This window comes from Salarias fasciatus, chromosome 7, assembly GCF_902148845.1.
Source record: "Salarias fasciatus chromosome 7, fSalaFa1.1, whole genome shotgun sequence".
NCBI lineage: Eukaryota > Metazoa > Chordata > Actinopteri > Blenniiformes > Blenniidae > Salarias > Salarias fasciatus.
Genome location: NC_043751.1, coordinates 11,374,145 through 11,387,496, shown reverse-complemented (window position 1 = coordinate 11,387,496; position 13,352 = coordinate 11,374,145). Strand labels below are relative to the sequence as shown.

Sequence of the window (13,352 nt, the reverse complement as noted above, 5' to 3'; positions counted from 1 at the left end):
GAGCCCCAAAGCCTTAAGTGCAGTGTGTTGTAGCAGTCCCAGGAGGTTCCCAGTCGGAGTTTCTTCCTCTTTACCGCGGTGCCATCCGGAGACCCGCTGAGATGTACAGTGCATGAACGCTTTTAAGAGGCGGGCTGAATTGTTGAGAGGACGAATGAGTCGATCTGCTTTGACTGTGCGTTTTCTTTTATATCTCGCCTGTCAAGAAATAAAAGCCTGGAATCAAGTGGTCTTCGAATTTCATTTTGATCCTTTATTTGTGCGATAGGTTAGATTTGCTTTTCTTCTGGATGAGATTGGCTTCTGAACAGCCAATTCCTGCAATTTGGGTTCAGCTAAAGGAATTATGGGTTTATTTTAGGCTTTTATTTTCTTGTCTCATACCTTTGTTGCCATGGTAACCTTCCAACATCCCCCAAATTGCCCCTTCGTCTGGCTGATGGGTGGTCTCTTTTCTTCTCTTGAACCACGCCGGTGCACACACAGGGGCCGCCGTCTCGTCGTCTCCGTCTCCGTCTCTCGTCCCTGTGTTGTGTTTGTTGTCGAGGAGACGGCTGGACGCCAGATGACGGCAAATTGATCCGGCCGGTCGCAGATGGAGACGTGTGAGCGAAGCCTGAGTGGCTCAGACCTCCGAGTGTCACGTCTCTCCCGTTCCTCCAGAAGTGTGGTTTTTTTCCAAGCAAAACATCGTTTGCCCGTGAGTCTCTCCCTCCCTCCTCTACAGGTCCGATTTATTAAAGTCAGAAACACAGATCGTGACACCGAACGTAAACGCCCTCATCAGTGAGGCGCTCGAAGCTGCAGAGCCGGAATCAAAAGAGGAAGTGCTAACTGCCACATCCTCTCGCTTTGTGTTCATCAGTCAGCCCTGCGATGTGTTTCGTTTTAAAGCAGCCGTACGAAGCCGGGTGCAGTCGGGCCTTTTTCATTAGCAGGATTCACAAGAGGTCGAGTTGCAGCCTCTCCACTTCTCACACCGCTGCCTTGACATAGGCAGAGTTGACATCAGTTGAGGAACCCGGTTTGAGTCCCCCTTTTCTGTGGATCTGCTCTCTGAGAGCTGAAGGTAAGTTTTTTTTTTTGGTTTGTTTATGACCTTGTTTGAAAGTTACTGTCAACGTCAGGAAAGGGAAGCAGCACATGCACAGACACTAAAAAAAAGAAAAAGACAGATAAACCCAGGAAGAGAAAAGTTGCTCACTGTTGCTTTGCTCTCCTTCACATCCCAGAAACAACAGCCTGACACGCTCCAGGTCGCGTCTGTTGTGTCAGACTGTGTTACTTCATGTGTTTTCATGTGCTTCCCCGTCTCCCACCATATGATTCCAAATGTCTCCAGGGAGTTTTGCAGCCCTGCGAGTCTGCTCGGATCTACGGCTCTTGATGTGCTGTGTGCGGCTCCGAGATAAGAGAAAAGGAAGTGAGGAAGCTAAATATCTCCCTCTCACAGTTTGACATGTTTTGGTCCAGATCAGTTGGAATCTGCGCCTTTTCAAAAAACTTCTAACATCCCCGGTCAAGCGTTGTGCTCGAGTGGAGCCCGGGACTCGGTTTTTCTTTTATACTTTGAGAAGCTGAAATTGAAAAGGGGGCAAAACTTCCTCTGCACAGTAACCTGTCAGTTCAATCAACATCACACAACGCCGGTCAGCGGGTCGATCCCCAGCAGTGGCCGGGAGTCCAGCAGCACGACCGCGGACGCAGAATGAGACTTTGTGCCAAACACACTGCTGGAGAAAAGCGTTTCTTCTTCTTCTCACTGCTGAGGTTCATATTTTAGCACTTCATCTGAAGGTGTTTGAGCGCAGATAACTCTTTGCAGGATTTCTTGACAGGCCAGCCGGCAGCAGTGGATTTCTCGCCTTGAGGGAGGGGAGGGGGGCAGGAACGATGGAGGCTGACATCTTCAAGTACCACAAAGCTGAAGATGCGCTGGATGCTGAGTCTTTTCAGGGTACGTGTGCGTTCGGCAGGCCGGCCAATCTCCGAGCACAGACTCGGTTACCCACCCGTGAAGCCAGTCAATCTCCGTCAGTCAGAGCTGATTGGAGTGGAGAAGTTAAATGGCATGTTTCAGCTCAGCGACATTAATTCCTTGTAGGGACATCAGTGGAAACCGTGCTGCCGTTAGAGAGGCGTCACATCAGACGATTCAGGGCTTCACTTCAGGCACGGCACAAGAGTTCACAAGATTCTTTTTTTTTTTTTCTTTCATATTCTACTTATCACACAAACAGAAATATTTAGTCTTTTTTGTTTCATTCCTTATAATTGTAGCTTTTCAGTGCTGCAAAAATATGCAAAATCTCAAAATGACTTAATAAAAAAACTTGAAACTTTTTCATTATGAGTGTAGAAATACCTGACAAAAAACACATATTTCAGTGATATTCTATTGTTTCCAGACGTACATGTCAGTGGAATGGATAAAATATGAAAAACACTTTAATTTTAGTTACAAGTACAGTCTTCAGTATGACCGTACAAATATTTTTAAGGAGTTTTCGTACCTCATAAAGGAGTGTGACTTTCTGTTCCCGTTCTGTTCTCAACAGGGATTGGTTGCTAATAATGTCTGGACCAAATTCATTCTGAGACCAGACTCTTGTGTGGGTTGCTAAATCCTTCCTACTGAGCGTGATATGTGTATTCCTGTTTTTTGTCATGTTTTTTTTTTTCTCTCACACACAAAATTATCACATTGTTCAAAATACAACATAGCCTCTTCAAGTCATTGTTGTCCTCACTTAAACCTGCAGCAGCTCTCACCCTCATCTCCTTATGTAACTCCAGGGGGTGGAGCTCATCCCCGGACTGGGCGCAGCTCCATTACTCATATCTACCAACAATTTATAAACTTCAGATTGTAAGAGAAATCCTATTCTGTCCAAATATAAACACTGGAGTCTGAGAGCCTGAAATCAAACCAGCGTCTTTATAACTGTGATGTAACACTGTCGACCGCTACACCACCGTGAAGACTGAAGCAGCTTCATTGTGTTTTTGTCATTTACAGTGTTTTGCAGCTATTTTATTCCCTTTTGAAGCATTTACTTAATTACACGCACACACAGATGCTTTGTCAATGTGTTTGCCACGGTCTTCAACCATTTGATAGAGCAGAGATAGTTAGTGTCTACTTCAGAAAGTCTGGATGAAGTTCAGAGAATTCAAGTTTTATGTGAAGGAATCCCGGTACTGTATACTTCTATAAATTGTGTTATATTCTGTGCATTTCTAGATTTTCTTTTGGTAAAGTCTACATGCAGATAACAAAATAACAATTACACAAGAAATTCAAAACTAGAAGATATAAAACAATATAAAGGTAGCAATAATTACTTAACTGTACTAAAAGATCCTGTATTTCACCAATAATGTTTTCATACACAGGAGAGAAGAGAAAAGTTATTCAACCAGCATCTTTAAAAGACCCAAGGCTTGAAAAGCTTAAAGAGGTAAGAAATCTGCAGATGTTTGTTTAATAATCTGTAATGATGTAAAGTCAAAGATCATCCGGGAAAACCACAGATCTGCATTTATGAATCACAGGCAGAAAAGTCAACACCTAAAGGAGCACAAATAATCTCACCTGCAGAGAGTGAGTGAGAGGTGGAAGAAGCAGTGAAACTTTAATGAACATAATCACTGGAGGTGAGAGAGACAGCTCCGACTGTCACAGCGAGGAGCCTCCAGAGTGGCACATCAGATTTTAGAAAGAGATAAAGATGAAAGAGACAGACATTAAAAACAAAGCTGACGCGTCTCGCACACATTTTCTCGAAGAAAACTAAAGAAATGTGTGACATTTTCAAGCAGAGCCTTGTACGTCACCATTTTCATCTCATTTAAGATCAATTTATTTCTAAAATTGATGAGAAGGATTTAAAGAAAGAAAAACGGTTTCATATTGTGTTTTTTTTTTTTCTTTCTGTCTCATGGGCAAAAGAAAATATGTGGTTGGAAACGAGAGTGTTTGATGTGTCTGACTATGTGATAAATTGTGTCTTGGTAGGCGTTGGTTGATTGGATCAATAGGAGTTTGATAGCGGAGCACATTGTGGTTCAGAGCCTGGAGGAGGATCTGTACGACGGGCTGGTGCTCCATCACTTGCTGTGTGAGATAATACACATTTGATATTCCATTAATCACATGCCTTCCTTTCATTTGCAATAGAAGATTTAAAAAAAAAAAAAAAAAAAAAAATGAAAGAAAAATCTGTGAGCTGCAGCTTCAATCCGATCCAATCCTCAGAAATAATGATTATAATTACGCCCTCCAGCCAGACTGGGCGACGTGAACTTGAGCGTGGAGGAGATCGCGCTGACCAGCACGGCTCAGATCCACAAGCTGGAGGTGGTCCTGGACGAGCTGGACAAGAGGCTGGGTCTGCAGGACGGCGGCGGGATCAAGTGGAACGTCAAACGTGAGTCAGGCGGCTGACTGAGCTCCCAGCCGCTCAGCAACAAGTCAACAAATGTTCCCTGCTGGCGCTCGCCGCACATTACTGCAGGATTTGGTGTTGGCTCCACGCTGCCATATAAGCTCACGCCAACTGTGAGGGATATGAGAGGAGATAAAATGTGCCGGCATTATCTGGAGCCCTTCAATTCACCTGTTTGGTGGATTATTTCACAGCCACCAGCTTGAGGAAGCAAAGAGAGGTCATGTTCAACCCTTGATTTAATTCTAATAAACCCGGTGTCCAGTTTCCAGTGTTTTCTCTTGGTAGAAGCTGCACATCAAAAGAATCACCTTTATTGTTGTCTGCACAATTATAGCACTCAGGTTCAATTTGACTCAACAAATTCCTGACGATGTTACGGCAGTGAAAGGTCAAACTCAGTGTGAACTCGTATTTGGACGCTTCAGTCAACGCAACAACTCTGCAACTCCCCAAAATATCTCAGCAGCTGTCAGATCACATGTTGGCAGACGTTAACTTCTCTTTCCCGTCCTCCTTCCTGTTCTTCTTTTTGCACCACGAGCGCCGGCTCTTCACACAGAAAACAGCTTGTAGCAACACAATTACAACAACACAATATAGCAGAAGTAATTTCATACAGCATTTGAAGAGACCTGTGGGCGTACAGCCTGGAGATGCCGCAGCCGAGGGTTTCTCATAAACACATTCTGGAAAAAAAACAAAACAAACAAACACCGTGTAAGTGCCTCACAACGCGACCTGAAAGGACAGAGATCAGCTTCTTATCAACCCCACGTTCTTCTGAAGATGAACGCATCTTATGCATCACAACAGCAACTCAAAGCCAGACCATTCACTGAGCTGCAGATTTGGAAATTTGTAGTGACTGACTGTATTTCAGGATCATCATGTTTTGGCTTCACTTCTGTACAGTGGGAGGAAATGTGTTAGTGAGCAGTAAGTTCCATTTTTTTCTCCAAAAGTCTGACATATCTGAACAAGCAAATGCAGAAAGACTATCACGGGTGATTGATACAAAATGATGATATAATGAGTCTAACCTGTCTGATAAAATTGAGCATTTTCGTACAATGTTTCACCAGTCGAGAGCTTTTAATCTGCTGCAGCAGGTGTAACTTCTTGGAGGCTGATTCACGACACGATTGGATATGATTAGATTGATTTGATGAAATTAAGGCGGCAACGCTGGATAATGTTCAGGTATCTGTAATGTTTCCAGTCTGTCTTGGAGTAAAAAGAGAGACACACACACACATTCTGTGAGACTGCAATTCATCTGGGAATATTCCTACTAAAGCATCCCCTCCCCCCAAAAAAAACATTTCATTTACAGGCATTGTCAAAAACTATCTAATGTATTCAGAGGTCATTAAACACAGCTGTTATTTTTCAGTTTTCTCCATTTGCTCGCGCTCCGATCTGTTTTCCGTCACATCAGTGACGGTTGATTCTGGTGTGTTTTGTTCTCTGTTTGACCATCAGTCATCCACGGCAAAGACCTGCTGGCCACGCTCCATCTCCTGGTTGCCATGGTGAGGTGTTTCCAGCCTGAACTGGATTTGCCCTCGAACGTGAAGGTTGAAGTCGTGGTCGTGGAAGTGAGTCCCGTCTTGAACTCGGGGAAACTTTTTTTCTGTCTGGAAGAGACTCCGTCGGCCGGAGTCGCCGCTCGGTTGTGGTTGACGCCGATTTTCTCGCAGGTCAGCAAGAGTGGAATCAAGTCAGATGTGCAGATCGAAGTCCTCACCGAGGAAAGGTGAGGTGGTTTCCGTCCTGTGTGATTCAGGAGAAAAACACAGGATTCACCTTGATTTCTGGTGTTTTTTTTTTTTTTTTTTTGACCCTCTTGGGCAGCGAGGCAGACTCAGACTCCCTCGGCAGGACTGAAAGTGAGTGGATGTGGTCAGAGGTTGAGGGGACGGAGCATCTTCTTGAATGTCATCCAAACAGCACTACAGCTCTTTTTTTTTTCTTTTTTTTTGGCTGTCTGGTCACCCAGGGGAGGATCCCATAGAGCGACTGCTGAAGCTTGATGCCCACAAGGTCAACACAGTGAAGAAGGTATAACAAGGACAGGAGGAGGAGAAGTGCTGAGACACTCAGCTCTGCTGTGAGCGAGAAGCCGGAGCGCTCTAAAGGCAGAAAAACACCATCACGTATTCATCTTGGAGCTAGTTTATCAGTTATCACAAATAATCTGTTTTGGTTACTTGTAAAAAGTAAGATAAATGATCAAATTTATGCAAATTTGTCAATTATGTATAAATAAAAGCTGATGTTATCTTTCCATCTGAAGTGTAATCACAAAAGAAGGAACTTCTATGCAGTGAACTTATACCTGAAAACGTCCACTTTCACTTCAAACTGATTAACCTGCCGTCTAAACTTTCCAATTTTCAGGCCATCCTGCATTTTGTCAACCAGAACATGGCGGCCGTGGGGCCTCAGGTGGCCGACATGGACAAACAGGTACCGACTGGGACACGAGGGCTGCTTCCTGCTGCTTATCGAGCGGCTCATTTCCTCTCCCCTTGAGTTAATGCGGCCGTCCTCTCGACGCGTTGCGGCGTCCCGCGTGTCTCCTGCTCAGTTCGCTGATGGAGTGATCCTGCTGCTGCTGATTGGACAGCTTGAAGGTTTCTTCATCCCCCTCTTTGACTTCAACTTGACCCCTGTCAGCCACTCCGAGATGGTAAGATATGGACTCATTTTGGATTCATGAAACATTAAGAGGCGCCTCACAGAGGTGATACGTCAGTACAGAACCCAGGCTCACTTAACATTTAACTGGGATAGAAATACATCCGGTCTGTGGATGTGAATAGCTGACGTGGATTTCTTTTTCAACATTTTAATATATCAAAAATTAAATTAGATTAAAATTTAACTAGCAAAAAAAAAAATCCTAATATTATATCTAATTTATAACCTCATCTGAAATACAATTTTTTCCTTATCTTTCCTGACCTAATGACATCTAATTCTCTCATGAGCAGAGTGGATAATGAAACACAGGACAAAGATCTGATTCTAAACTGAGAGTACTGCAATATCTGCTGTGAGGAAATTACTTCTCCCTCAATTACCAAAAGAAAAGTACAAACAAAACGTCTTCTGTGTGACGGCTCACTTGCAATGCTCTCTGTGATTTAACTTTTTTTTTTTTAAAAATAAGATGATAGTGTGGAGGTTAAACCTGCAATTCTCCCACTTTCCCACTTTGTATTTTTTCATTTTGCTGCAGATATAGTGCAGATACAATAATATAAACCAAACGCAGCATAAATAGATGTGCACACTGAGTTAATCTACTGATTATAACCCTGGAACAGTATTGAACACATGCAAACACAGCCAACGTGTCGATAGCTACAGAAACATCTCTTATAACTCACTGCCACCCAAAATCTGAATTTGCTGTGTTAGGTTGTATTTAGTGTCTTTTTTTTGATATACTTCAAGATATTTCTCACAAATATGAATGTAAAAAGCTCAAACTGTCATCTCTCATGAAGATGTTCTTTAAAGTGTTTATTCCAACCGTTTATAAAATTGTGGTGCGTTCCTGTTTGACCTCCAGCTTCACAATGTGACCTTGGCCTTGGACTTGTTGAACGATTGTGGATTGCAGATCCCCAATGTTGAGCCAGAAGGTGAGAAAGTCCGCTCGCTTCATACAAGAAACACACTCTGACTTGTTTCTTTCACGTTTTCACCAAATGAAATGCCATTCACTGTGAATAGGAAAAAAAAACAAAACAGCAGAAGACCTGAGTAAAATGATTATAACAAAAGACACTCAAGCAATAAGACAACCGCGCCAAACTAATTCAGATGATGTTCTCTATCAGGACTGAAAATCAAGGAAATGCCACAATCTGTTTGTGTATCAGGCAGGAAATCACTGGGGTAGTTCCAGTTAATCTGCGCCGCACTGTGTGCGCTGAGGACCTGACAGTATTTTTGGGAGGGGGAGAACCAAACTGCGGGGGGGGGGGGGATTTGAATGAGTGTGAATTGCGTGCGGATGAGTAGCGCCGCGGATGATTGGCTCGGTCCGAGGCCATCATCGTTCATTTAGAGGAGGGGAGAGCGGGCGACAGTCTCAAGGGGACGGTGTCGCTCGGCGTCCGCTGATAGACACAGAGATTTAACCTCCCCGCCGTGGCTGTATCAGAGGAAGACGTGTAATTTGTATTCATGAGCGCAGCGACTGCGCATCACACAGTTATCAGGATGATCTCCAGAAATATCCGGAGTGCATCTCCTTACTGTAAAAGTGGCTGTTTGTGAGCAACAATCTACAAATGAAAATATCGGATTTCAGCTTCCTCACTATAAAATAACATCTTTTTGAATTGTGCTATAGATCTTAAACATAACTCACCAAACCTGTCATGATAGAAATACAGTCAACGATATTTTTTATATTAACTTGATAAGTCAGTGTTTGTCCATTTAACCAAAGATTGAAATAAGATGTTTAGTATGTATGTAACAAGATGTGACACGGTGTAGGTTAGAAGGTATAGTATGTAATAATAAATAGCATAAATTATCTTCTCGACGAGGGAAAACCACAGTCTCCATGTCATGAAAAGTGTGCGTGTGTTCTGTGTACGTTTACTGTACAATCTGATGTTGTGATGTTGTGGGAAGCATTTCAGTTTATGTTTGGTCTTAAAGTGAAGCGGACGCTGCCAGCTCTTGTCGGGTTAACAGCAAAAGAACAATAATTGCAAACAGTCGCAGCAACTTGGAACCAAAAAGCTTAACTGTCGACCGACTCCATGCTGGAACCACCAGCCAGTAATCATGTGATTAATTTTTTACCAACAGGGGCACATTGAAGACAAAGAAAAAACACTAACACTTGAATCGAGCTAATAAATGTGTGGATTTGCCTGGAACCATTTAACTTTTTATCTGTAATTTCTCTAATTATACATTATTTGTAGTGCAGCAACTTGTTGAGACATTTCTGCTCAACAAAACATAAAATATTTAACAGTATTTCTCACATTATCCTTGATTCCATGCACACATCTATCAAATATTCCGATTTGATGGTCCAAACTGTATTTACTGTCTTTCTGTATTAAAGATTCAATCACTCATCTGACGATTTTCTCAACTGCAAAATTTGCTTGAGTACTCTTGCTATTTGTAAATGTAATCGGCTGCAAATCCAATTTTCACCTGATAGTAGAGGTCAAAGGTCCATAATTTAATATCGCTTCATTCAACAGCTCTTTTCAGTTAATGGTTTAGAGCATATTCCTCTGATGGATGAAGGTGTAACGCTCCCTGTATTTCTATAATTAATCTCCATTAAACCGTCTGTGTTTTTTGGGGTTTTTTTTTACCTTCGTCCCCTCGCTCTGATCCAGCCTGGAGGATAGTTTGAGGCGGACAGAGGCAGAGACTGTTTGACTGATTAGTTTCGAGTCTGGAGTTTTAATCCCTGTTCGGGTGACTCCAAATAGACGAGACAGAAATAGAGCGAGTGACCGAGTGAGTTACGGACTGGTTTAAGTGTGTGAATCGATCAATGGCAAATGGATCAACTTCGCTTCCCCGTCAATCCACTATTGACAAGGCGAGCTTTTCCTGTGAGCTTCACTCTCCCTCCGCTTTACCCTCAACGTAACCCAGCAGTCAGACAGTAACTGTAAAATGAATCTTAAAGATGATAACTGTTAAAGAGCGGCACCATTCATCTGGTCCAGGAGCTATAGCAGCTAATTTCATTCATTTTTAGTGTCTTTTTAATTAACGGCACAACTGCTGAGATGGAATGAGGAGTGAGGGTACTCAGGACCTAAAAACGCTTCCCGCTCTGTGCATTAATGAGGTTTAGCCACTGGAGGAGTCCGTCTTTATGACACATTTATTCGGTTAGTGCATCTCACAACAGAGGGCAATTGTGTCCTGATCGCATCTCGCCAAGGACTTATTGATTAGGTTAATGTCTTTGTGTCGTCCTGATCCATGACCCGTTGGCCAGCGTTATGAGATTAGCCATTAGCTAATGCCGGACACAGGTTCATCATGTTTTCACTGCCGCCGCGGTCAGAGGACGCTAATGCGTGTCATTTCTCCGGACTGTTTGGCAGACATCGTCTCTCAGGACATCACGGCCACCATGAAGGTCCTGTACCCGCTGTTCAAGAAGCACAAAGCCAAATGAGAGCGAGGACGTCGGGAGGAAAGGAACCGAGCGCCTGAATCTGTGGAGCATTGACAGGTTTTGGCCAATGCTGCCGTCCGGGCCTGTTGTCACTCCTGTGGCCATCATTTCTTCCTGTCAAAATTCTCTCTGAAATGATTATTGAGGCATGTTTAGCTTCTCCATTGTGTAAGAAATTAATTAAAAGATACTAAAACTATTAAATATTCTTATTATTATTAAGCATATGTGCCACGTTACAACTGTTACAGACTGTATGTAAAGACAAAGCAACTATTTCACATTAAAAGCACCTGGATAAGACTTTTTAAGCACAGTTTTGACAAACCTGTCCTGCAAAAGAACATTTGTCCCTTTTGTAGATATAAATAAACAGCGCATTAAACTTAAAAGATGAAGGCTGAGCTGTTGGAGGCAGCTGCAGCAGCAAAATGACTTTGGCATGAGCGTATTTGAAGACGGAGGAGTGAAAAGGGGGCTGAGTTATGGCTGACTGCACCTGACCGAACCGCTAATGGGAAAGTCTGAACGAAGCAGCTGATGCAAGTCAGGTGATCCCGACGCAATTTTCGGTGGCCGGCTTCACCAAGCTGAGAACATCGATTTTAACAAGAACAAAATTTAACGAACGTCGGAGAGACAGACTTCTGTGAAACAGATAATGGAGGGAGAAAGTAGAAACTGTTATTCAGAGGTCATCTGGAGAGGAAATGCTCTCTTAACCTGATCTATTTGAATGAACAGTCATAAGTAAACAATCAAAACTGTCAGTTGAATCAACTGAACAGCAATGTTTTTCTTTTTTTTTACTTAAATCAAAGCGATAATTTTCATGCGTTTCATATTTAGTTTGATTTCTGAAACTATTAAGGCTTCAAGATCTTTAGAATGTATATGCCTGCACAGCACATTGATCATATATCAAAGCTACCATTTTTTCATTTCTTCGTAGTTTAAGGAGGAATAATTCAGTAACATCTTTATTTATTATTAATTTTTTTCCTTTGTATTCATATTTCAGTGCTGGTTTCCCCGGAGATGTTGGACGTAGTTTTCTAAAAGTGTCGCTCCCTTGTAGTTTAATGTGTCCTCCTCCGTCTTTTGTCTCTCGCCTGTCGCTGTCCTTCCTTTCCAGCCCGGCTTTGTTGGAACGCAGCACTTTCCTTTCTTATAATACCCCTCCTCTGTCTTTGACTGTCGCTTCTCCATAAACAACGCCAGATCCCCTTTCCTCCGCTTCCTCGTGTTCCAGCTGACAATCCCCTGACCTGTTTTTTCTTTTTTCCCCCTCATCGGATTGTTCACAACTCAATGTCACGCTATTGTGTCGAGGACGCGTCGAGAAACAGACAATAGATTCAACTCGAACAGAACACAGCTCGCTAATGTGCCGAATCAAAAGTTCACAAATTATCCTGTTTTGCGAACGAGCGTAATTTATGTAAACCAAAGTTATGCAAACCATTAGTGATTTCAGAGGAAATTGGATGTATTTACCATTCCACACTGTTAGATTAAAAACAAAAGACATCTGTTTATTCAAGCCTTTTGCCTTGTAGATTTGTTTTGTGTACCAGCAAATTGCAGTGAGTGTTTAATTGTTTTTCTCTCAAGGTTAAAGGTTGAAATGAAAACAACAACAACAACAACAACAACAACAACAACATCATCATTCTGGACCCATTTCCTTCCCTCCTGTTTACCTGCAGATGTCTGCTGACATTCAGAGAGCCACTTCATTTCCTTTCCATTGGGCTGCTGAAAAATGGCTCTTATACACATTTTATTTCCCCTGACATTTCGAAAAGTTAACATAAAATTTGCTTTGCAGCCAGGTGGAGAAATCCCCCGCTGTAAAGCTTGAGATACCAGAGCGTGAGAGAGACACCGGGGTGTGTGTGTGTGTTTGCCGCTCCCATTCATCACTTCACGACCATTTTAATGGACAGTTTTGTGTAATAAAAAAAAAAAAATCCAAATGGCTCGTTCCAAATTTACTGCACTTAAACCCTTCACCTTGAATGATTGTCAACTAAATTGCTTGTTGAAAATTGAATTGCATATTACTGTTTGAGTGCAAATCCTACAGTAGTACATGGTCAGACCATGAAAGAGAAGCTTCAGTGGAGTGATGCTCTTTCTGTGAATGTTGAAATCTTCCCAATGCAGCTTCACGCAAAATACACAAAAAGGCTTGAATGCAAATATTTTGACAGCCACATGTTCCAAATATTGACCACATGGAATCTCAAACATTAGGTATAGTACAAACAATTGTCACACCAATGTGGAGTTTTCCCTCCTGGATGCATTAATTAAACTTCTGTTTAACTTCGGTGGCCTTTGGCTTTGTGTTTGCATTAATGTTGTTCATTTTTAAGACTGTTCTAAGGACGGTGCTTTTGCCTAAACTCAATACACAGATATAAGGATTTTGTCTCCATTTACACTCAATATGGCAAAGTCCAACAAAAGCAGGACAGCGGCAGAACTGACAGGCACTAAACACAGACGGACAGACGACCAGAACGCAGAAGGTCGGCCCATTATAAACCCAGGGCAGCAGGCGAAGACAATCACACACTCGGGCACAGGTGAAAGACGTCAGGATGGCAATAATGGCAATAAGACACGAGGAGGGTGGGGGAGAGGAGAGCCAATGAGCCTGAAAGAAGAGACAGAGTGAAAGTATGACAAACACACGGGAGACA

General features: G+C 42.6%; 1 protein-coding gene across 3 annotated transcripts; it reads left to right on the top strand.

Moving 5' to 3' along the window:
• Window positions 1-343: 343 nt before the first annotated feature.
• parvg (parvin, gamma) lies at window positions 344-11,904 on the top strand. Of its 3 annotated transcripts, none has more exons than XM_030096428.1 (13): window positions 344-1,069; window positions 1,839-1,957; window positions 3,397-3,461; window positions 4,019-4,121; window positions 4,287-4,430; window positions 5,934-6,049; window positions 6,152-6,207; window positions 6,306-6,340; window positions 6,451-6,512; window positions 6,852-6,920; window positions 7,042-7,143; window positions 8,032-8,104; window positions 10,568-11,904. In XM_030096428.1, exons 2-13 carry the CDS (start codon window positions 1,894-1,896, stop codon window positions 10,639-10,641), a joined length of 963 nt encoding a protein of 320 aa, XP_029952288.1. In that variant the 5' UTR covers window positions 344-1,069; window positions 1,839-1,893; the 3' UTR covers window positions 10,642-11,904. The 3 variants fall into 3 exon arrangements, with proteins under 3 accessions (XP_029952288.1, XP_029952287.1, XP_029952286.1); XM_030096427.1 differs by having other exon boundaries at window positions 1,826-1,957; XM_030096426.1 differs by lacking the exon at window positions 344-1,069 and adding an exon at window positions 1,120-1,770.
• The last annotated feature ends 1,448 nt before the right edge of the window (window positions 11,905-13,352 follow it).